We start from the raw sequence: 24,050 nt of genomic DNA on the forward strand, positions 1-24,050 counted from the left end.
TCCCAAAGAAGCCAAATACATTGCCTTGTTTTTCTTGTCTCTTGCTTTGCTATGAATTCTGAATGCTACCTGAAGATTAATTTTTAAGTTTACTTTTTTCTCATGCCTCTGACAGTACTGGTGGAGTTGGAGTATGACTTAACCACTGGTATCTCACAAATTCTCTTTCAATGTCATGTCTGTACTCACAGGGGGTTTGATAGTTCACTGAAAATTAAAATATGTGTGCAGTTGCAGTTTCAAGTGTATACAGGCTATGACTGCTGAATCTTTTTTCTTCTCAAAGCATCACTGTTCTGGAGGTTACAGCAAACTCAGGTTGCAAATATTGTCTAGGACATCTGCAAAGATTTTGCTGTGTTAAAATGTAACAGAGGAAATTATTATATCCCTGGATTTATTGGGACATCAGGCCAGAATTTCTGTATCTTAAGTAACTTTTTTTCTACAAGAGAATATGTATGTAGCAATGAATTCAAGTAGAAAGTGAATATTATTTTGAGAAGAGGAGCATATTTGAGGTGTTTAAGTATTTTTGTCTACCTCAGAAAGGAATTAGGAAAAAAGTAGATTAAAAATATGCCTTATAGTAATTTAATAATATATCTTACTCTAGGTATTGAAGAAATCAACTGTTCAGCTACAGTCACAGAACACTACTCAGGCATCAGATTGGACCTGATTGCATAATTCTGTTTTCTAGCATAAATCTAGTTCCCATTTGGAATTAGGTAAAGACAGTAAGTTTATACTACAGGGGATAGTCAGGAGCTGGGTTTTTCTGTGCCCGCTGTGCTGAGGCACCGTGATGTTTTTTGTTCTTCACTGTGTTTTGCACTTCAAAGGGACTCAACCTAGAGGACTACCAAAACAATAACATCATGTGAACATCCTGTCTTCTCTTCTTCTAAATAAACACACTGTCTATGCACTGATTTTTGATCACTGTGCAAAACCAGATGCCTTGACTCATAGGCTGTATAAATTTTAAAGGCTGTCCTTTATAGAGTGGAGTTACATATTTTGTGTTAATTTATGGCTTAACTAGCAGATTGAACAAAGAAAATATTTAAAAAAAAAAAAAAGATAATTTGTCTTCTTAATGTTACAAATCCAGCCCTAGTTGTGGAAGTTTTGATGCTGGGTTTTTAGTAGCTTGCACATTTTGTGTTCTAAAAAAAAGAAGTGTTGATTGTGAGAATAAGATTCAACTTACTCTTCAGTACGATATTGGCCTTCAGTGAGAAATGAGTAAAATGTAATTATATATGCATGTGGTTATTCCTGGTGTAGATAGAGTATGTTTATATGAAGAAAGGAATTTTGCAGATTAAAAACTACCATATACTCATGTTTTGGATGAGGCTTTCAGTAGAAGAGAACCGGAGCGGCAAAATTACCAGTGGATATTTGCATACAACAAGACGTGCAGAGTATTCTTTTCATGGCAAAAAGTAACTTACTGTATTCTCTGCAACATTTCCTCCTGCCTTGGTACATACCTCCAGATGTATGATAGAAGGGTATAAGTAGTGGGAGACTTCTCTTGTGCAGACCCTTTCTTGCTGTCACTCAGTTTATACAATTTTTACAAAAGAAATTAATGGAACAGTAGTGATACAAATTCCATTCTAAACCTAGCTAAACTATAAGGATTAAGTTAGTAAACACAGGTGTGGTTTGTTTTGCTCTGCAGCATAAGGTAATTTGAGTTGGATGCATGGTCATGTGGGCTGAGATCCTCAACACAATTCTCACAAGCTCTCAGTAAATTATACCTGCAGAACTGGGGTGTTTTCTTCAAAAGCAGAAAAAGTAGAAAGAGTAAGAAAACAGTGTACCCAAGTGCACCTTCTGTTCTGTCCTAGAGCTCTCTGCTAGCATACCAAGCACACTGTTTTTGGGTGTGAGGCTGCAGTTTTCCAGAACTGCAAAAGAACAGTGATAAACGGAGAAAACCCAAAGCATTCCTGATTTGTGCCAGTTCCAAGGCAACAGACAATGAGTTGTCAGTTAAAAGGGAGAATGTGAAATAAAACTCAGTGGGGAGCAAAAAGGACCATGATGGCACATAAGAAATGGTATTTTTCCCTATGCATGTAAAACCTATTTCTAAGCAAGTGGATTTTGTGGTGTGTGGTTTATCTTGTGGGATCTGAGGTTTGTTTTGATTTTTTTCTGTGAAGAGCAGTTTAACCTAGAAGAAGAAAAGTGCCCTGTTGAATAATAAGGATCCACTTGGTTGCTGTATTTGAAAGTTGTTTGGAAAATATCTGGAGATTAGAGAAACAAATACAATTGAGAAGAAGAAAACTTGGTTGCTGGAACTCTCTACTAACTCTTTACTAAGGAAATCTGGAAAGTAGCTACTTTGAAAACTGTTTTAAAAGGAAAAGGATTAACTGGATAAAACATCAAATATAGGTAATGTGGACTGCTTGTTCAACAAGGCTCAAAAGAAAAGAAGGGAATAACAGTGTCAGTGGCAGCTGGAACTGATTCTAACTGATAGTTTCTCATAAATTCTGCATTATTTTCATATTAAGATCCCTTTTAATATTTAGTCAAATTTGTGGGTATTCTCAACCTCTTTTTTCATGTATTTGTTTTGTATTTTGGTTCTTTCAAAATGAATTTTTGTTTATATATCTTCTGTTCATATTTACTTATACTAGAATATTTTTTAAAGTGCCTAGGTTATCAATTTATGTTGAACTCCAGATTATGGAACATGAAATATTTTGTTTCTGAAGATTAGAATCTTAGAGATATCAGGAGTTTACTTGGAGCCAGTGATGCAACAGTAATACATGTTTAAGCTTTCACAGAGTGACACTTTTATTGGCACACTTAGAGAATGACATTTTTACAGGAAGTATGCAGCTGCATTAACTTCCACATGTAGCCCCTTCCTGGTCTCGAGGCATCACTTTCTAAGGTGAACTAGAAATATTACAGAAGATAAATGGCATATTCATGGATCACTCTGATTAAAGCCTTCAGCTGGGAGAATATATTTTTAATAATAATAAAAAAATGCTGTATTCTGCAAATTATGTGAACTGGAGATTTGAATCTAGTAAAGAGTAAATCAAAACTCCTGCGTGTAGGTTTGAAGAAGAGTGCATGTGAACTCTTGAAACAGGTGAAGAGTATTTAATTATTTTTGTTAAATCACTTCTTAGCAAACTCCCACTGCTGAAGTTTTATCAACTGTGTTGCATACCACTACATGTCAAAGATCTGATCTTGCATTGCTGGCCATGTCTTGGTTTGAAAAATGAAATACATAGCTCAACATTACTAGTGTGGTGTTCTGTTCTTACTGAAGCTCTTGTTCGCAATTATTGTTCTCATTATCTCTCATGTAAATTGAAGAATAAGAAGACTAAAATCAATAGTTCCACAGAAAGAAGTATAGTAACTAGTCTCCTGTATATTTGGTGGAGAGAGATGATAAGACCAAAATAATACTGTAATGTCCCCTTCCTTTGTTCTAATCAGTTGCATTAGTTTGCATTCATGCACTGTGGTGGGTTTGCTGTGCCAGAAATTACCAAGGAGGTTGCTCAAATGAATAAAAACCCCAACAACTTAATTCTATTCCATCTTTCTCTCCTTGCTGAAAGGACTGACAAAGTAGCAATCCTTGTCTTTCATTGATAGATAGCTGTACTCCCTCTCTAGCTGAGTTTATATGTGAAGTGTGATCTCTTACTTTACAGCACTGCATTGCAGTGGTGTAGGTAATGCTCAGGTAGTGTATGTGAGCCAGAGTCCCCCAGCCAGAAGGACCCAGATTCACTGATATTTGTCTCAAATGCCCTGACTATTGAACATGTCAAACATTCCCAGCTTTTAGTTTTTACTTATGCCTTATTTTTGTTCACTTTATTAGCTGGTTTTTGCAGTTTCTTTGAAAGGTGCTCAAATAAACAAAGAGGCTCATTCTTATTATTGCTTGCAGGTTTCCAACCTGTACCTCTATGACAGTGTGCTCATGCTGGCCAATGCTTTCCACAGAAAACTGGAGGACAGGAAATGGCACAGCATGGCAAGCCTGAACTGCATGAGGAAATCCACCAAACCTTGGAATGGAGGACGATCCATGCTAGAGACTATTAAGAAGGTGAGAAAAGAAAAACCACAGTCGTGTGAGCAATTGAAAGAATTGCTTCATTTCTACTCGAGCATTTGAAGAGTTTTTTTATTCAACTTTTCTTTGATTTATTAAAAGCAAGTGATTTACAACTACCAGGAATGATCCACAGCTATTAAATGAGTAAATGATTTATGATAAACAAATTGCAGACATTGCAGTGTTGCTCCAGTGGTGTGTGTTCTACCTCTGTTGTTCTCACAGCTACCTTCTGTGGAGATAGCATGATTAGGAGTAGTCATTTGTAGAAATGGAAACATGCATTTTATAAAGAAAACAACCTAAGGAGCTCAAGGGGGGCAACCAGTGATATGGTTTAAGACTTTTGTTCCATGTACTAAACTCAACTAGCTTTGCATGTTAGCTGAGCATTGGTAAGTATGTTTTTGTGTACTGTAGGGATCTGATTTAGCTAAGTTGTCACTAACAGTTACACTGTTTTGCAGCATTGCTGAATTACTCAAATATGGACAGTACTGTGTTTTTGCAGATGCATGGCAGCTTCTTGTATGAAAGTTATTTGATCACGAGTGCTAATGGAAAAAAAAGCCTCATTTTTTACTATCCTAACTTTAGAAATTATTATGAAGAAACCCCTTGTTTCCTCTAGTAAAAAGATGCAGTTTGATCATTCTGACCAGTCCTAACGATGCTATTCTTTATTGCTAAATTATTTCAAACTTTGGTGTCACTTCAAGCTTCTTTGCTACAAACCCAGAATCAAACTTGGTGATACTTTCACAGAGATATTTCCAATTATATGTTCTTTTTTCCCTGCCTCTCTTGGGAGCACAGCAGGCATACTCTTTTTTTTTGGACTGGAGTTTCATGCCTTTGTATTCAGACCCAGAAGTGAACATGCTTTAGTTCAAGTAGATACAGAAATAGCTGTTGTCCACCAAAGTTCTTCTCCTCTTCTTTGGGCTCTGTTTCTGTGAACAGTGATGACCTGATGGCCATAAACAGTGGATGTGTTAGTGCTAAAGTAATTTAAAAAAAAAAAAATAAAAAAAATTAAAGTCTTTTGTCTGGCACTGGTTTGGGGTTCGAGCTACTTAAGGACATGCAATTGCTATATTTAAGTTCACTGTAAGCATTTTCAAAGCAGATTTTGCCTACCTTTAATGTAGAGGAGTGTTTATAAAGGTAAATTTGTTCTATTCTAAACTTCTTAAAACTTATTTCCTCAGGGCCATATAACTGGGCTTACTGGTGTTATGGAATTCAGAGAAGATGGTGCCAACCCCTATGTCCAATTTGAAATCCTGGGCACAAGCTACAGCGAAACCTTTGGCAAAGATGTGCGGAGGGTAAAGACATGCTGCTTCTTTCTTTTCTTTTCCTCTAAATAATGTGTATTCTGCTTCACAGGTGAAAATGTTATTCTTAAGAATGAATTAGTGGTATGCTGCAGAAGAAATTTACTATAAGAGAAATATTTTCTAATTTATTACACACTTAAATCTTGAAAACTAATTTTATATTGGTAGGCAGGAATTCTGCAAGTAGTTTTCCATGTGCAGTAATGATGCAGTGCCATAACAATTCTGTGAATATAATAGGGAACACTGCACAATTCTGCTCATGTATTTTATTGTTAATTAAGATATGATTGATATAATATAAATATGGAAGATATAATACAACTGGCACTTGTCTTACTAAGGAAGGTAACTGAGAATATAAATTACCTAAACACACAAAGATGTTCCAAGTATAGCTATTACAAGAATTTGAGATACATAAATAATAAACTGTAGAGAAGATAATTTCCAAAATTAATGATGCTATATCCTGAAAAATAAAGGATGATTCATCAGTGGTAGCTGGTGGTGTAAGAACTGATGGGGATTGGAAGGCAGTTAAAATGGTTCCAGGGTGTTATTAACATAAATTGTCTTGAGCTAAGAAGGCTACCTGGAACAAGTTCATGCAGAGGGGATGCTCCAAAAGTATATGAAACTCTCAGTTGAACAGTGAGGTACTGATTGGAACCCAGGATACGAATAATTTCTAAACTGGTCAGCTGGTTGAAATACAGACATTACCACAGTGTGATCAATGAGTCCTGCATTAAACAGAGCTAAACAAAAAGGTTTTCCACGAATAATTAAAATATACAAAATTTTCTATTTCCATTTGACCATTGGTTTCTGTAATTTGTTTTGATTCACCTAAATTACAGAAGTCTAAATGGAAAAACAAGTAAGGAACTTGTATTTGCATTATCATTTTTATCAGCAAAACATGAGATTCTTTCAGAGTCTAGTTTGGCACAAGGATTCTGGACGTGGAGCCAAAGGCATTCAATATCTATTAGAAATTCAACAGAAGGCAGATAAGTATTGGAAATGCATAAAATTCCAGGAGATATAATTGAAAATTTTCTCTTGCCAAAAAAATGTGTTTGAACACTTCAGATTGGCTAGGTACCCTCCTATATTGTAATGGCCAGAAAAGGCTATTTCTCAGTCTGCTTTCACTTCTAGAAGATTGAAAATTAGGACGTCTTTAGTTTCAAACCCTGCCTGAATTATTAAAAAATATATACCCTATTGTCTCAGTTTGGAAAAGTGTTGTCTATTTAAGAAAACAAAGTCAGCTTAGGAGGTCTAGGAAACAATTCCAGCTCATAGTCGGAAGTCTGCACCTCCCTTTATGCACAGGTATGCAGAACACAAGTATCTGGTGCTATGTGAGATGCTGTGGACTGTCCTACTGTGTTTCCAGCTGCCACTAGAGAAAAGCATAAGTGTCCTGCCAGTGCTGTGTTATCCTTAGCACATGGATATCATTTTATTACAGAATTCCCAAGTGACTTCGCATAAGTCACATAGTTGCTTGATGCTTTGATTTACCTTTCAGTAAAATTGGCATGAACACCACTCAGCACAGATTTGAGCCTTAAAGGCAAATTATGACGTGTGATTATACATTATTACTTTTTTTTTTTCTAATGTGTATTTCAAATATGGTGATACAGATACAAAAGCTCTCGCTTCAGCATGTGTAGCACACTGACCACCTGGACATATAATCCAGAGGTGTGAAGTGGAGAGAGCTAAAATACCACTCAAAAGGGACCACAAGGTAAAGAAATAGGTAAAATGACTAAATGGAAAAATTGCTAAAATGGCTTACCTGATATACTGCTGATCACTTTTGATCCCTAATGTGCTACTTTGGGATTAGGTGTTTAATGTAGGAGGCCTAACTTTTTGAATGTCAAATCCAGAACATTATACAGTTCCCAAAAATGAAAGGGAGTATAATTCTAAATGAGTAAAAAGCTAATGGCTGTGGAATACTGCTCTGAGATAAAATAAAATTATACTTTTAGTCTAATATAGAGAGAGAGTAAAAAGTCAGCAATATGCCCGAGAAGTCTATAGAAGAACTTAGAAGAGATGATACCTCTCAGAGCATGACTACCATGGAACTACTGGAATTCAGTTATTTGAATTGACTTGTGTTATTGCAGCAAATATATGTTATAGCTTAGAATTACTTTTAAAAACTCAGAAGGTCATGTTTGTCTTGTTTATGTTATTTGAGTGAGAGACCAATTCTTATTTATTATCAGTCGTTTCCATTTCAGACTTTGCTCAGGTTTAGCTGAGGAGGCACATATTTTGGGTAGAAAACAGAAGGTTCTTCTGCATGGTTTTCTTTTCTTCTGCATGGAGAGCATCTGTATTTATTTATTCCTGTCCAGACCCTACAAAAAAATCTTTGCACTTGGGATCTGTGACAGGGTAAGGCAAAAGACTATAACATTGAGTGTTGAACCTTAGATGGAATTCTGTCAAAAGCAAGTGGACTTTTAACTCTCAACATCCCTTACAAAGTTTTTTGGGAATCATTCCCACCAGAAAGACTCCTAGGAGGGTGTCCAAGATAGTAACTAAAGTCTAGCAGAAATTTTCAGAGCTATTTTGTAGAGGCCTCTTGACTCTCCAGTTGCCCTGAGATCAGGTTTTTCTGCAGACAATTGTTGCTTTCACTAGCTGTGATTTAGGCAGGAGTGCAAGTAAATATATGTATTTTCTTGTTTAGTATACCTTCTGCTTTATTCAACAAGTCACTTAGTATGTCTTTTGTTAGACAAGTCTAACACCATGTGGTTTTCCTAAAGGCTTATAGTGCTTTTGTATGCACCATTTATTTTTCCTTTGGGTGTGCTTTAGTGAAAGGGAAACTTCAGAAAGTGCTCTAATTTCTTTGGTTGAAACATAAAAGAACAGGATATGTCCCTTAAGGTATATCACCTTGTTTAACAACAGGCTCAGGCAATTGCCTTCTATTCACTGTGGCTATGTGGAGATTTAGAAAGCACGGTGTATTTGTGCTTAAAAAAGAGATTAGTGTAGTGACTTATCAGGGCATTTGAAACTTGAAGATTGTTACACAAACCAGGCTTAAATGCCTAGTGCTTGGTAATTACCCCTATGATTTATGTTCCTGCTGTCTGTAAACACTTTTAGAAATAGCAACCAGGGTACCCGTATATTTTAAAAAAATATAATAAAAATAATTAAATACAGAAAGTGATAAAGGAAGAAGTAAGAATAAAGCTGATGTCCTACTTCCATGGTACAAGGGACATAAAGTAGGAAAGCAAGTCAGGCTTACATTAATTAACTCCTTGGTGACCATCTATTAGTTCTTATTAATGAAAGCCTTCGTGTAACCGTCAGAACACCTGAACTGGTTTGTACTTCTTGTGTTTCTGCATTTGGATGGATTCCACACAATGATGATCCAGTTTGATGATCCAGTCGTGAGAGCAAAAGTAAGGGAGCTGGTAATCCAGGGTGATATTCCTAGTAACTCACTACTTCACAGAGAGCTCTTGAGGTGTAAACATATTTGTTCTCATTTAATCATGTATGCAGAGAACACCACAACAACTAACTGCCCTTGTAGGGATGTGATTAGGCTTAGTTAGATGATGCCTGTGAGGAGCTTTATGATAATCTTCATCTTCATTCTTGGCAGGAAGATCTTCTGTAAATGTGAAATGATGTGGTTATTTAGTTTACTTTATGACAGGGATCATATTTTTTCTAAAGCAATCTGCATTTCTTTACCAACCTGGCTGTAATGAAGACAGAATTAATGGTTTGCACACATTCAATATTTCATGAGAAACATTCTGCTCAAAATGGTAGTTTTTGGGAGTGGTTATTAATTTCTACTAGTTGGTGTGTTTTAATTTTTTTAAATTAGATTTTCTTTAAATATCAACTTCTTCATAAACGGTTATAGTTGTTTCCTACAGCACTTCTGAGGCAGATTGCAGAAGTCACTGTGAGTAGTTTCTGTGATATGTTTCAGATTTGTTGAAACCGCATTTTTGAATTCTGAAACCGTGGTTTAATTTGGATTGTTACTTTTAGACAAAATCTCAGCATTATCATGATGAGAAATCCTATGCTCCTTATCCATTGCAAAAAGGAATGGTATTTTTAGGGATCCGCAGTAACAAGCACTTTTATCTGCAAGAATATTGCCAAGTCACATTGTATGCTGCTAAAAGATACATATATATATATATATACACACACCAAAAGAATGTTATGGTAATTGAATCAGTTTTGCTTACGTGGACAAATACATAACTAAATTGCCTGAGTTTAGCTATAAAACAGATGCCTGCCTTCCATCTGAGCACTTCATAAACATGTACTTGGGTATAATATTTTGGTTTAACCTCTGTGGCCAAGGTATCTTTCAGCAGAAATGTAAGACTGAAGTCTTGGTTACTTTTGATCCCTAAAGACCCCTTGTTACTTTGCAAAGGGAAGGGCTAATAGTCCTTTCATTCCAAATAAAATACAATTTCCCACATTTACATTTAGTTAAACTTTCTGTTTGAGTTGATTGAGTGCCATGGTGGAATAAATTGGAAAAAGACTGTTGTGATTCACCCTATAAATACGTGTGTCAAACTGAAGAAAGAACTGAAGTATTTTACTTCATAAAACTCCTTTAATGTTTAGTAGTAATTTTCTCTACCAGATGTCTGTGAGGAGTAAAAATAAATGCATACCTTGCAAATTCCAGGGGTTGAATTATTTGTGGTGAAAAATACAGCTGAACATACAGGAAATTGCTATGATCAACTATAGAAGAATACTAGAAAGGAAACATGATGAACAGAAGGGTTAATTTTCTGAAATGGAGTCACTGTTTGGTCAGGTTCTGCAAATTGGACCTTTTTGTAATACTTTATGTTCTGCATGATTTCATTGTAAAATTCTAGCTGAATTGTTACACTCACTGAAAAGTAGATAAGCAATTTTAAAAATGTATTTCCTGTTGCAGATATGTGATAGTTCTTTTTAAGTTAGTTTTTTATTTTATTTTATGTTTTTGAGAAACAGTGGGACTCATGCTCGTGTATAAACTGTTACTTGTATTTGCAAATACAAAGTGTTGTATATATTTGCAAATTATACCAGTGTCAACCCCAAGTAAATGGGATGTCTTGCAAATTTGAGTTGGAATTTCTCCAAGTATGAGATCATGCTGGTCTTCTCCTTTGGAAGACTGTTCAGCTGTTTATGTGACATTTTCACAGTGTGGAGCTTAAGGCTAGATTTTAAAAAGCAGCCATATCTGAGTTAAGAGTGGGGCCAGGATACCTAGAGCAATTAGGATGCTGCTGAAGTTTCCACAGCCCACATACACCACTACCTGTATGTTTAGAAATTTTGTTTAATTTGTGAGTTGCATGCTATATCCTACCTACCAGATTATAATGAGTCTTGGCTATAACATTGTCCTTTTTAAACACATTATGCAATACTGCATAAAATTGGGATACTAGGACTGTTAAAATCAGCCATATAAAAACAGGTACATCTTTAATTATGGAGTTTACATCAAAGCTCCTATAATTTATTGATGAATCCTAGGAGAGTATTCAGAATGGGATGAGAAGAAAGCCCCTTTCTGTAGCTCAGCTCAGGAAGAATCTGTGCTGAAAAGTGGACACTATGAAGAAAAATGTGTTTCCATAGAGAAATGGGTTAAAATTTTATGAGCTTAACACACACGAAAAAGTATTCAAAAAAACCTGCACAAATTCTTTTTAAATTTTTGGAAATCCAAAGACAGAGATTATTTGCTATTTTCTTTTTCACAGCATCGATCTTGAACAAAGGCAACAAGCTCACTTCTCCAGAAAAGAGGGACAGTCGCTCTTTTTGAATTTCCTACCCTAAGAAATGTCTTTGATACATGATTATTTAAAAATTCACACCAATCCAGAACTTTCTGTTTAGTGTCAGAATAGTGTTTTTTTTTTTTTTAATAATGTCTGTTTAGTGAAATCACTTTGAAAGATAATAATGGTAATGCCAAAATACAGTTATTTAAGCTGTCAAGTCAAACAGGAGTCATCTTGGCTTTCATAAGTGCATAAACTAAGGAGATCTGATTTCATTTTTAGCATGATTTCAGTGTCAGGGACAGTTGCAAGGACTGCACGTTGAAGGAGACCATGCATAGTTTGTTTTCTGCAGTATTTGGAAAATGCTTTTAATTCTTCTAATGATTGTTACCCTGTATCATTTGGTAAACAGCAAATAGATGTAGGGAAAGTATAATTTATGAAGTAATTTATGTCAGCAGTAATTTTAAAATCCAGGATAATGTCACCTGTATGTTGCTCTGATACATTCGATATGTCAAAAAGTGGATGTTTAAATACAGGTAGTTAAGTTATTTGGTCAGGCCACCATCACAGTTTTATGAAAAATGAAAGAATTTTATGGTTTCTCTTTAGTCTTATTAAAATACAGAACATAAATAGAAGTAATTAAAAACTACGTTTATATTTGTGTTTTTATTTCTGCCATTTCATGCTGGATTTTATTATTGTGTATGAGTAAATAATTTCACATGCAGGTTTTCAAAAGACAAGTTTCACGGCAAGATCTTAGTGGTCAGCCCAAATGTGGGACATGAGGAAATTTTGTGTGACAAAGTGCCACAAATTATCTGACTTGCTTTGGCTTGGTTCTTTAATTTCATTATACTTTAAAAAGAATAACCTTAATTTGTCAATTTACTGTTTTGGAAATATACCTTCAAAAGGGCATCAGAGTTCTGATTATACTTCTTTGTCTGTGTTGGCTAATTCATTGCAATTACGGTACTTGGCAGAGATTGCCTGCTGCTGTTCCAGTTCCTGACAGAACTGCCTTTAAATTGAGGACTTTCTGTTTTCAGACTACACAGAAAACACTCAGTTTTACCTTAAAATAGGTACAATCTATAATCGATGTGAGCCTGTGCCAAGGAAAGAATTCCAAAATATGCCCAGTCCAGTACCACGATATCTCCTGCAGTAGGAGTGAATTAATTTATGTGTTTGGATATAATACAGAGATGTCACATAATAAAACTTGTTCTCCAGTTTGAGACAACATCATTTTGCTGGAATGGGGATGGTATCAGGCATAGATAATAACGGTCAAAATGGAATATTCTTTCTGAACCTTACATCTACGTGACAGGCTACCAGATTTGGTATGTCTGGATTTTTAATACATTAATAAGTGTAATGCACAAACACTTACTTAACTCACAACAATATCTTTCCTATGAAAAGGTAGGTTTCAAACTTCCAAAAGAGTTTGTTGATGAGGTCTGAAAACTTGCAAGTATTGGGCTTTGTTGGAAAGCAGATGTAGCGAAGAGTAAAGGAAAAAAAACCCTAACATATAATCCAGGGATTCTCTGTTATAGTGGAGGAGTTAAGGAAAATATCCTGCTGCTTATTATTGACCAAAGGACATAGCCAGATACAGGCTTTCTTTTAGGAAAAGAAGCATCATAAAAACTGTTAAATCTGACATCAGTTATTTGCTTTAAAATTGCTTGCCAAGATCAGTTTCTCTGAATATGGGCACTATGAGAAGAAAGAGAGTGCTTGTTGTAATAATGAAATTCCTCTCATTTGGAATACTGCCCAAAGGTCCCAAAAGGTTGTGCTTTACTTAGGACAGCACATGCACTTGTTCCCTCTGTGTCTGAAATTTCTGTGCTGTCTTGCCTGGTCCTGCCCTTTCTTCCACCATCTTAAACTTTGGGAAAAGAAGTGGAGAGTCAAATCCTTTCTCTCACATACCCTGTTTTCTGGGATACTGGGTCTGTGATGAAAGCATTGATTATACTTTTGTGTTTCATAGTTTACTAAGAGACTGGAGGCTCTATGAGCCTACGAAGTGAATTGTTGGTTTCAGCAGCTTGACTACTGTATCTCCCTGCATTGTTTGTTGTAAAGTCTCTTTTTTTTCTTTTCAAATTTTATCAACTGATAATATTTCATTACAATGCTGTGAGAGAAGTGGTCATATTGTAAAATGGTTGAAATAATACCATCTAGGGATGGTGTCTAGCTGTTATCAGTTCATGAGCATTTGTTTGTTTGGATTTTTGTGTTTTTTTTTTTAAGTAAGGACTGTTATCTAAATATAAATAAGGTTGGCAAAGTGCAAAAATAGGTGTACTTTTACAAAGCAGTCTAAAGCTTTCCTGTACAACACTGTGCTTGGTCAGATAGTGACTGAAGGTGCTGAAGCATTGAGTTCCTGGAGCCTTAACAGAGAGTAGTCCTGGACGAGCACAACAGTCAGCAATTGCTTACATGGAGTTAAAAATGCTCATATGTAGTAACTAGAAGCATGGGTGATATTTAATCATATGAGAACATTTCAGTTTGAGTAGTTCTAGCACCATCTATAATTATCTTAAAGTTCTATATGTAATTTATTCTACCATTAGATTAATACAATAAGACATAAGCTAGTGGATGCTTTGCAAGATTGCTGTCTGAGCTGTGCTGAATGTAAACTGAGTTCATTCTCCCATTCTTTCTATTCTCATTCATGATGCCATTCAATACCAGTCTACAAGGTCACTGTAGCTATTTACATTTCAGTAAGGCTATGGATTTGTTGTACCAAGAGTTACCCAGGTATTTAACTGTATTATTATTGTGTAATATACAAACCATGTAGTTGTGTGTTCAGAAATCTGCTGTTGTAGTTTTGCCATTCTGACAGGAAAACAAGTCAGAATTTCATAATTTCATAATTTAAGTTTTGAGAATGTTCAGTATTGAGACTTCTCAGGATATTTGCCAAGATAGGGGTCAATAGTACAGTGGATAAGGTGTAAGGTATGAATTTCAGGGTAGGCACAACAAACAGTGCTGCCTGTGGCTGAAAGTTGCAGAGAGAGCAGCTCACTTCTGGAATCTGGAGTTGTGTGTCTGTTTTTTTCTTTCTTCTCTCCTAAATTTTAAAATAAATAATTGAGAGGAAGTACTTCATAGTAGGTTTTCCACACTTTCACAGTGTTACGACGAGGTAATAGTATTAGAGAAAAAAGTGTTATTACTCCTTGGTTTTTGGTTGTTTGTTGGTTTTGTTTTGTTTTGTTTTAGACAAGTGAGGGCAAAAGAGAGCATAAAACAGCTACTTTATGAGCATGAAGGAAGTGCACTGAGATTTTGTTATTATTTTTCATTAACTCTGATTGGTTTCTGAGTGTTCAGAGGAGGACTATTCCTCGATAGACTCACTGAAAGAACATTCAGAGCTTTTTTATTTGAACACAAATAGGAACACTATTACACAATAGTAGCCAATGAACTGGAAAACAGAGATTTGCTGGCTGACCTGGCTTAAAATGAACCTGAATCTAGGGTACAGCCCACAGAGTCTGCTACTCTAGTGTGGCCCTCATTACAGGACATTTTGGTCTCTTTCTTAATTAAAACAAAATGTCTACTCTTGGGATCTCAAGATGAATCTCCTATGTCAGAGGCTTGCTCTCTGAGTTTGCTTCTCCTCCTCTCATGCATCCCCCAGTTTCAGACCCAGCTACATGGTGCTCACTTTTATATTGCATCCTGTCCCCTGAAAGCTTCTCTCTGTTGTGGGTGGTCATTTGTCTCCATGGAAGCCCCAGTGTCCTCCATTTCAGCAAACAATTCAGTGTGACTCTATGCACAGTCTGGCTCTGAAAAATTGGTACCTTCCTCGGCTGCCCAACCATGACTTTTTATTAGAATTCAACATATATTCACACTTGAACTGAGAGATTAAATATATTCCATCCATTGCATAAACGGCTTCCTCCCCATTTCTATTTTGAATCTTGATGGAGGTTTTGGGCAAAGACAGATGAGTTGTTCAAAGATCTATTACTACATTATTTTAACTATGGTTTGATTTATTAAAAAAGTAAGGAAAAATGTAAAACACCTACTGTTAAATCTCAGAAGACAGAGAGAAGTTTTCATATATATTTTCATTCATTATGTAATGTACTTTTGTATATTTTTCCTATGGGAGGTATTACAAGATTTTATTATCAACTACTGTGTCAGCCATGACTTAACACCATCATAACACTTCACTCATGATGACTCCTGTTGAATCTCTCTAATTATCCACATACCATGTTCTTCGTCTATGTCTTCCATTCCCAAGCTGCAGTGCAAAACAGTCATTTGTTGTAGCCAGTAGAGAAGGACAAATGGAAAATATGGATTAGATTGCCTTTAATTAATTTATATATTATTATTTTTTTAGTGAGAATCAGATTTCATAAGGAAAGGAGCTCAGATTAGACTAGACAGTCATTTTTTAGAAATAATCAAAACTTTAAGGCATTAAGTATTTTTGGCTTTAAAACGATTATTGCAATTGCATCAGGTTTTTGATATAATTTATTACGATTTTCCAGGTTCACAAGAGAGAGCTTCCTGCATTGCTAATGTGCTGTTTTAACAAATGTGCTGTAGGCAAAACAGAATCTGATCATCATTTTCATCTAGACTTGCAACAGCAGGGCCACATCCTTCTGGGGGCCCTGGGGCCTCACTCAGGTGGGGTCTCACCAGAAGAGAGTAGAGGGGCAGACTCCCCTCCCCTGACCTGCTGGTCATGCTGCTTTTGACACATCAGGGCACAGTTGGCTTTCTGGCTGGAAGCTTCTCCTCAACATCTCTATAGCAATGTCCTTTGTGCTTCAAGATGGTGTGTTACAGAGCTAAGCATGGAGGAAAGGAATGCTCAGCATCCCAGAAAGTCACAGTTTCCTCATTGCTGACTTGGTGTCATCTTGAGGTGAATTTGTTGAGTATAGCATAGTTCAATATTGGACAGTCTGATGAGGATATGAGAGTAATTTTTATCTGACAGCTGAGCCATCTGTGAAAAGTCAGAGTCACCATCACTAAAACCTTTTTATCTGCCACAGAGTGACCCTGCTTTGGAACATAAATAACCTTCAACTTAAGGGAAAGGCTCAATAATGGTGGAGAAAATGAAGTTGGACCTTCCTCTCTCTGTCCCTCTCTCTGACATACATGAAGCACATAAAGTTGAAGTGTGGTAGTGCCACCTAGCATAAAGTAGAAATCTTCTCTTTCTTATTTGCATTATTTGCATGCTTGTGATTTTGTCTAATTGCTTTTTGTCTTGTTCAAAAAACAGTGCATTGTCTGAAAAACTTGGTTTTTCTTTGTTATTTATAACATGGGTTGGCTATAATGTGTCGGAGGAGTTCACCACATTTATAAATTGATCTATAGCTGCCCTTGTAATATTTTATCCTAATATTATCAGGAAACAATTTTTTGGCTTAAAATACATTAGTGGCACTTACTATACATATTTTCTGGTTTCATTTGAAGAGAACAGGTAGAGCCTTTTTTCTTCACCATTTATAGCACTTCAGAGAGGATCTTCACCTGCACACTGCTCCTGCCAGATTATCTTTCTCTGTTCTCACAGATTTTGAGCAAAATAAAGTTTAAGAACCTGTACTCATTTTGCTGGTGTCTCTGTATGAGAGGATTTATGGTAGTTCTTTTGAGTATTGATACTGGATTTTGAAGATAAGCTGCCCTGTTTTCTCACCCTTTATGAAGTAAAGAAAAAGAGTCAGCGGGATCTTCTGGAAGGAAAGGAAGAATTGGAACAGCAAGGATCTCTTGAGCTCCCTTCCCTCCTGTGTCTCCCTGCCTGCCCACATGAATAATCCTCATTGCTCCATGGCACTTAGGCTGCAGCAAAGATTAAACATCCTTCCCTGTATCTGAATTAACCTTCTAGACACAGGTAGTTTTAATTATTTCAGAAATCATCTCTGTTCTGAATTCATAATAACCGTGAGTATTTCCAAGACTTGGAAGTTTAGGATCAGACTAGCAGCAAGGCTGCATAGAGGCAGATTTCCAGTTGAAGTGAGCTGTTTTGATTCTGATTTTGAAACACCACTGTAGTATATCTCACTTCTCTAGCTCTGGCTTGCTTCAGTGGGTATTGCATGGTCCAGTCCAGAAAGACAGTGTATGGATTAACGATGCTCTAGATCAATGAGCAAAGGATTGTTTTCTTTTCTCCTCCTTCTCTATTAGAAATTAACAGACCCAAAGCCATTTGTGTGTTTGTGTACAGCCACAGTCCTGCCCACTGCCATTGCTTCAAATCCTTCCATGCTCCCCATGCTTTCCTGTCACCAAAAATAAGCATCAGCAATGCATTCCAGGATAGAAATTTGAATATCTGTTAGTTTGATCTATATTAGTTCAAGAATTTCTTTAGTTTTCTGTAGGTATCTCAATGTGCCTGATGATAAATTAAATGGGGCATAGACCCAGGCATCAGCAGGATGCTCTGTGGGGGAGTGCACCAAGAGCACAGGCAGCTAATTTGAGTAATCCCAGAAAGCTGGGGGTGCAGTGATTGATGAGGAAAGGACCTCCAGCTGGCCTGTAACTGAAGCAAGCTGACAAAGTCTGTTGAATTAAATACTGGTTTGATTGACAGCATCTCAACTGAAATCCACATCAGGACTAGTTCTGTTGCCTTCCTGATGTATATTTATACTGAAGTATGCCTGGTCTTGGCTATGTTTGGCTTTTTTATGTCACAATGTCCTCAATTGTAAATCCAAATGTTCTCTCTTTCTTTGTTGCTGTAAACCATTTGCATAAAAATGCTGAGTCTTTAAATTGCGGGAAAGACTATAAAATATGCAAACTCCTATACATGTATACATGCATATATAGATTTCACTGTATCTTAATTTTCTCTGTGGCATATTAGAATATGCTTGTCTTGCCAGTCAATTAAAAAAAAAGTACAAATCAACAAAAAACCAGTTCCTCTGGGAGCATTTTGAAAGCTTTATATGGACACATTTAAAGATTAAAAAAATATAGCAGTAAGATTCTTTCTTTTACTTTGGTGTGCTGACTAATGCTGTCAAAAATACAATGTTGAGAAACAAGGCATGCCCAGTGGAAATACAGGGGTGTGAGAAAACCAGAGAGAATTTATGGATAATGGTCATCAATAAACCTGACAGGCAATATCAGTACTTCCTTTGGCTTATTATTTCTAGCTTATTAGCTAGAAATACAGCTCTGCTTTCCAGACTTTACATTAGAACTTGTATTAATATTGCTGTGAGGAAGAATCTTTCCTTATTTTCTCTGCAGAATATTTTGCAGCCAGTCCTGCAGTCTCCCTCCTAATTCTCTGGGCTGGTCCCAGTTGCCTGGTCAGAGCACAGACAGTGCTCAACTCTCACCCTTCCTCTCAGCAGAGGATCTGAGCTCTGGCACCCATCAAGGTAACACGTTGGGGTAACTCCTGGTCTGGTTACTGCACAGGGAGAGCAGCCTCACAGGCTGCTCAGAGGATAGACAGACATGCTGGAAAACACTATAAAGTAGGGTTTTACTTTACTGGGATACTTCAGTTTCCTTCTTTTAGGAAATTGTTAAGTTTCTGGATCACTTATCAGACTGATCAGAATTTGATAGGTAGTTTTGGACCATGCCAAAAAAATTGGTAATGAGTGGTCTAGTAACAGTTGAGAAGGAGAAATAGAGGGGGCAAATTTGGATATATAGAAAATGCAGGCTAGCTTAACACATGTGCAACTCTTTCTTATTTAAATCAGATGGTGTTTTTTTAAATAATAGAAGTTTTTCACAGACTAAGAGATAGATTATATTCTACATCAAATTTCTCTCTGTTTTAGAAAGTCAAGAAATGTTCTGGCTATCAGTTTTATCGTTGTGATTTTCAGTTTCAGGCACTAATTTCATATAGGGAATTTTTTATATACAGGTATATACGTACATTAGCTTCTTTCATGTGAAGGATAAGGCTTTCATGTAAGAGCCTAACTAATGTTAGCCTGGTTTCACCCATAATAAGCAATTATTCCTTCCACGGCAACTGGTAGGCAGTGAGTGCAACCACTGCAAGCAGGAGTTCCTTTTTCAGGAAGGTACCACATGTAAGGTAATCAAGATAAACATACAAAGCATATAATGGTCCTCTAGCTTGTTTTTCTCTGCCTGTTGTTTCTCTTTGCAGCCATTCTAAACACGTTCGATTGGCTGTGCGTCATTACTAGGCATATATATGCCTCAGCTGAGAGATTATTAGACAGGTATTTTCTACTCATGAATCATGTCTCTGATTCTAATTTATAAAGTCTCCTTTATTAAAACTTATTCTCACTTGGCATTTCTTTTAATTATCTGAGAGACTATGCACAAACTTCTTTTTTTTCCTTTTCATTTTTCTTTGTAAAGACTAAAAATATTGATTTCTAGCTAGCTGGATTTTGTTGTCTTTCTGCTGCTGTCTTTTGCCCCTGTAGAAATACTGTCTCCCTGATGTTACCTTCACATGAAGACCTTTGTACATCTGCAGTTCTTTATTTTCCTTAGGAGGAAATGAGGCTGCCTTGGAAATGGGTTTTGAATGGATTTTTAAATTCTCTGCTGGTCAAAGAAAATCAGTTAATTTGTAATGAAAAGAAGAATAACCAAAGAGAAGTGTTTCATACAGAGCTTTTTCTAAACTATGATGACCTTTTGGTCACAGCACATGGGATAAGACTTCACAATGCTACTTGTAGCCAGCCACAACTTTTTGGAAAGGGTACATATGAAGGTTGTCAGCACAGATCTCCTGAGCAGTGGGAGAATAGTCTTGCTTAGCCAGTAAAGTTATTGCCTGTGTGCAGTGTTGTGATGCTGCACAGGCAGCAGCACCCAAGTGAGTGAGGCAGGATGTTCTTCCAGCTGCAAAGGTAGTCCCAGGCCGTGACCCAGCTATGGTATCTGTTAGCTCTCCTACCTAATGAGGACACTGCCAGTGACTGACTGAATCATGGCTGCAGAGAAACAACAAGCAGTTATGTCAGATTATTCCAACAGAATTCAATGGTCATACAAAGAGGTTAATTTTCTGAACCAGTCTTGTATATAGCATAAATATGTACTTCTTTCCTGAAGACCAAGATGGATAACAAAGTGTGTAGTCAGTAGTCTGACTCAGGTGTGACTTCAGGACCCAAACCACTCCAGCTGCCTCCAAATGGCAATAGGAATTTGGCATCACTGCACTCTGTATCAATTAATCAGTTTAAAAAAAAAAAAAACCAAACTCCTACTGTTTTGTAGTAATCTGCTTTAAAGAAAAAAAGTCTGTTTATTTGCAATGTCAGAAGGTGTGATCTACCTGAACATCTCCCAGCTAGATAATTTCTAATTTTCTTAATTGGTGTGTTTGGAAGATAGTGACTTACAGACAATCATAGACTATCTTGAGTTGTAAGGGACCCACTTATGTAATTTAAATTATTAATTAAATACAGGGGACCAGGATACAAGTATATAGAAACTGCCTTATTTATCAAAATATTTCTAACCAGTATAGTAGTGTATGCTTTGTATCTGTGTTTTAAGGGATATTTCTGGAGAATATGGGGTGGGGCAGAAAGGACATCCAAGAAGAGCAGCTGTCTGACTTCTCATGAAAATCAGGTGCCTTTAAGGTGACCAAAGTCAGATGAATGAAGTCCAAATTAATTGGATCTGATCACAGTATGACTGACCCTGGGGGTCTGTGTCTTGTGCCCAGCCTGGTATGTACCACCAGAGGACAATGCCAGGGTACTGTCTTGTTAAAATATTGGACCTGCCTCATGGGGAGTGCTCACACAGCTGTGCTCCTTCCACACACCTCTGAGGGATCATGTTATCCTTCCTGCACTGTCCCTTTCCTATCCTAGTTTATGTTTCCTTTACGTGTATAATATTGGCCGTAATCTTTTGCTTAACTTTCTTGCTTGTACAACAGTGCAAATCAGCCCATTTGTGTCTAGCTAGCTTCTCCTTGAAGTTGATTTTCAGTTGTGTTGTTTCTCTGTGTTTGAAGCAGATTCTTTGCTGTATCAGTTAATACCTGATGCAAACTGTCTTGTATTGAGAGAAATATGAGCTGCTAGTATCCATCCCCCTGAAAACTCCCTTGACTTTCTCTCCACCTCTTTTGTACTTTGAAATAATGTCTCAAACTGTTGACATTGTGAAGCAGTTGTTACATTTCACTGCAAAAACTGACAGAATTGATGTGCAAAAAGATGAAGGGCTCTCTAGAATGAAAATCTCTGTACTGCAATGAATATTCTGATTGATGAAATTCTCAACTGCATGTGGTTCTTTTTTTCTTCAAAACAAGACAAAAATAAATAAAAAAAACATTAAAACTTTCAGATGTGTTATAAACTTCTGATACCATTTTTGAAATAAAACAGACATCTACCTCAATAAGGTTTTAAACAATCTTTCACCTTCAGGACTTTGTTAGATTATGCCCTCAGAAACCTATTCTTATTATAATTATGACCCAGAGGAAATATTCTTGAACAGTAAGACTTTTTCATGGTAATAGCACAGTAGATGCAATAGTGTATTGATGATTGTTTAAAAGCTTTTTGCCAGTGTGAGGTAAAATGATCCAATGTGCTTGAAATAAGATACTGACTTTGGGTTGAATCAAGAACTGTAATAAAGGAGAAATAAGTTCTTAGAAAATGCATTGAAAATTAGTAGGTTGAAGACAAAAAGACTGAAATTATTAATAGGAGTGTTTCTTTCGTTGCACAAAAATAGCTGCCATTTGTGCTGTTGGAAGTTTTGTAGTTAAAATCAAAGGATCTGTGTTCTCTCACTGCTGTTCTGTCACCTGTTACTTTGGTGACATTGAAAAGATGTCAGGGGGTCAGTTTCATAAGCAGTAAATACATAATGTTTGGTTAACATTCAGGATAGTTGGATTAATGTTATCAACACTACAGTCATAATAATTATTCTGTATTGTAGAATTTACAGTGGAGCTCAGAACAGTGGCATTTCCAAATTTGTGAAGACAAGATGGTATGAGTTAGGAGAGTAGTTCTACTGTATGTGACTACTGGGGGTTTGAGTCTTGTGAAATTGAAAATTGTCAAAAATACAAAGTACATTTGTAGTCTTCTCTCTGTCTAGAAAAGAGTCAAAGTAGCTGAAGGTATGTTCACTGCTATCAAGACAGCTTTGAGAGATGGCACTTGTGTCCTTTTATTTTACTATTTTCATACTTTAAAGTTCCCTTTTGGGCAGGAAACTAGAATCAAAACATACAGAAATCAAGTGTTGCTGGTAAGGTTTTTCAACAAGTATTGGAAAACCTAGCAGAACATTCTCATCTCCTTTACTCTGTGGACCAATTTTGAAAGTGGTTTGGACAATTTTAACATGATTAGTATCCTGATTGATATCAGAAGGGTCTCTTTTGGGGTTTTCATGTGTTTCTGATTAAAATGAGGAGAATCCTATTAAAAAAAATCTGTAAGCCCCAAACCTCTTTTAGCTTTTGCTTGTTTTGTTTGGGTTTTGGCTGTGTATGTTTTTGTGTTTTTTCTCCATTTTTAAAGAGGAGAGACATGTATGACTCTCCTCTTCAGTTTTTCTGCATGAGGATAACCAAGTTGAATAACCTATTTACTGACACATGGAGTTTCTGTGAGTTCATTGAGCATGGCAAAGTTAGATGTCTATGAGGCATTATAATATTTTAGCAGAGACTACAGGCTAAGTGTCTATCTTCAATCCTTATAGTGCAGGAATACAAAATAGACTAGTTATGGTGACCTCTTCTGGCTTTAAAATCAAGTCTAATACATCCAAAATCTGGCTTTCACAACTAGTCTCCATCATGGGGACCCCCCCACGTTTTGGATTTCAGCTGCCTCTGATTTACTGTGTTTGAGATTCTTATTTTTTATCTAAAAGTCAGGTTCACACCTAGAAGTACATGGAAATATCCCTTACTATCCAAATGTATTTATTTATCTGATATTTTTCACCTTACTAAAAATAAAACCTTGTTTCAAAAATAGGCATGTATTCTTTTTACTAGTGTGAGAGTGAAAACACTTGGAACTTGGATTTAGTAGAGGTGTTGTTTAGAGTTTTGGTTTTAATTCAGAATTTTGGAATCTATTCAGTTCACTTTCATTGTGACAGAAAAATCTGACACAAAATAGTGACAGTGCCTAATATTTGTACATAAATAGTGGAAATGAAATGTGAGCTTGCTGGTTTCTAATCCCTCAGACTTGATATGGCGTGTCTAAAATCCTGTTGTATAGAAGGTATATGTGAACAAGCATAACCTTTGTGGTGTTTTATATCCTCTTTCAAAAATTTATATTTTTTAATGTATTTTAAGCTACAGGTTTTTTTCTATGTGGTATATCTGCCCTGAATACATCTTGCTTTCTGATACACACAGAGGACAGGTCCTAAAATGTCTGGTGATATGCAATTTATATGTAACTATTCAAAAAGTAAACTTATTTGACTACAGCAATACAACAGAATTTATATTTAAATATGGAATAAATAGCCTGATAAATTATCATAGAATGGTTTTGGAGAGGACTTAAACATCATCATGGGATTGCCATGGTCTTCCCTTTATCAACGATGTACCTGTATGAGCTTCTCTTG

The 24,050-nt window shown here is 36.3% G+C and overlaps 1 protein-coding gene across 2 annotated transcripts in view; it reads left to right on the forward strand.

Moving 5' to 3' along the window:
• GRID1 (glutamate ionotropic receptor delta type subunit 1) overlaps positions 1-24,050 on the forward strand; it is a 519,369-nt gene that overhangs the window by 414,755 nt on the left and 80,564 nt on the right. For both annotated transcript variants that reach the window (XM_032695050.1, XM_032695049.1), the window contains exons 7-8: positions 3,968-4,129; positions 5,350-5,469. In XM_032695050.1, the coding sequence (XP_032550941.1) occupies positions 3,968-4,129; positions 5,350-5,469 (282 nt within the window). The remainder of the gene's footprint in view (positions 1-3,967; positions 4,130-5,349; positions 5,470-24,050) is intronic.

Source organism: Chiroxiphia lanceolata, chromosome 8, assembly GCF_009829145.1.
Source record: "Chiroxiphia lanceolata isolate bChiLan1 chromosome 8, bChiLan1.pri, whole genome shotgun sequence".
Classification (NCBI taxonomy): domain Eukaryota; kingdom Metazoa; phylum Chordata; class Aves; order Passeriformes; family Pipridae; genus Chiroxiphia; species Chiroxiphia lanceolata.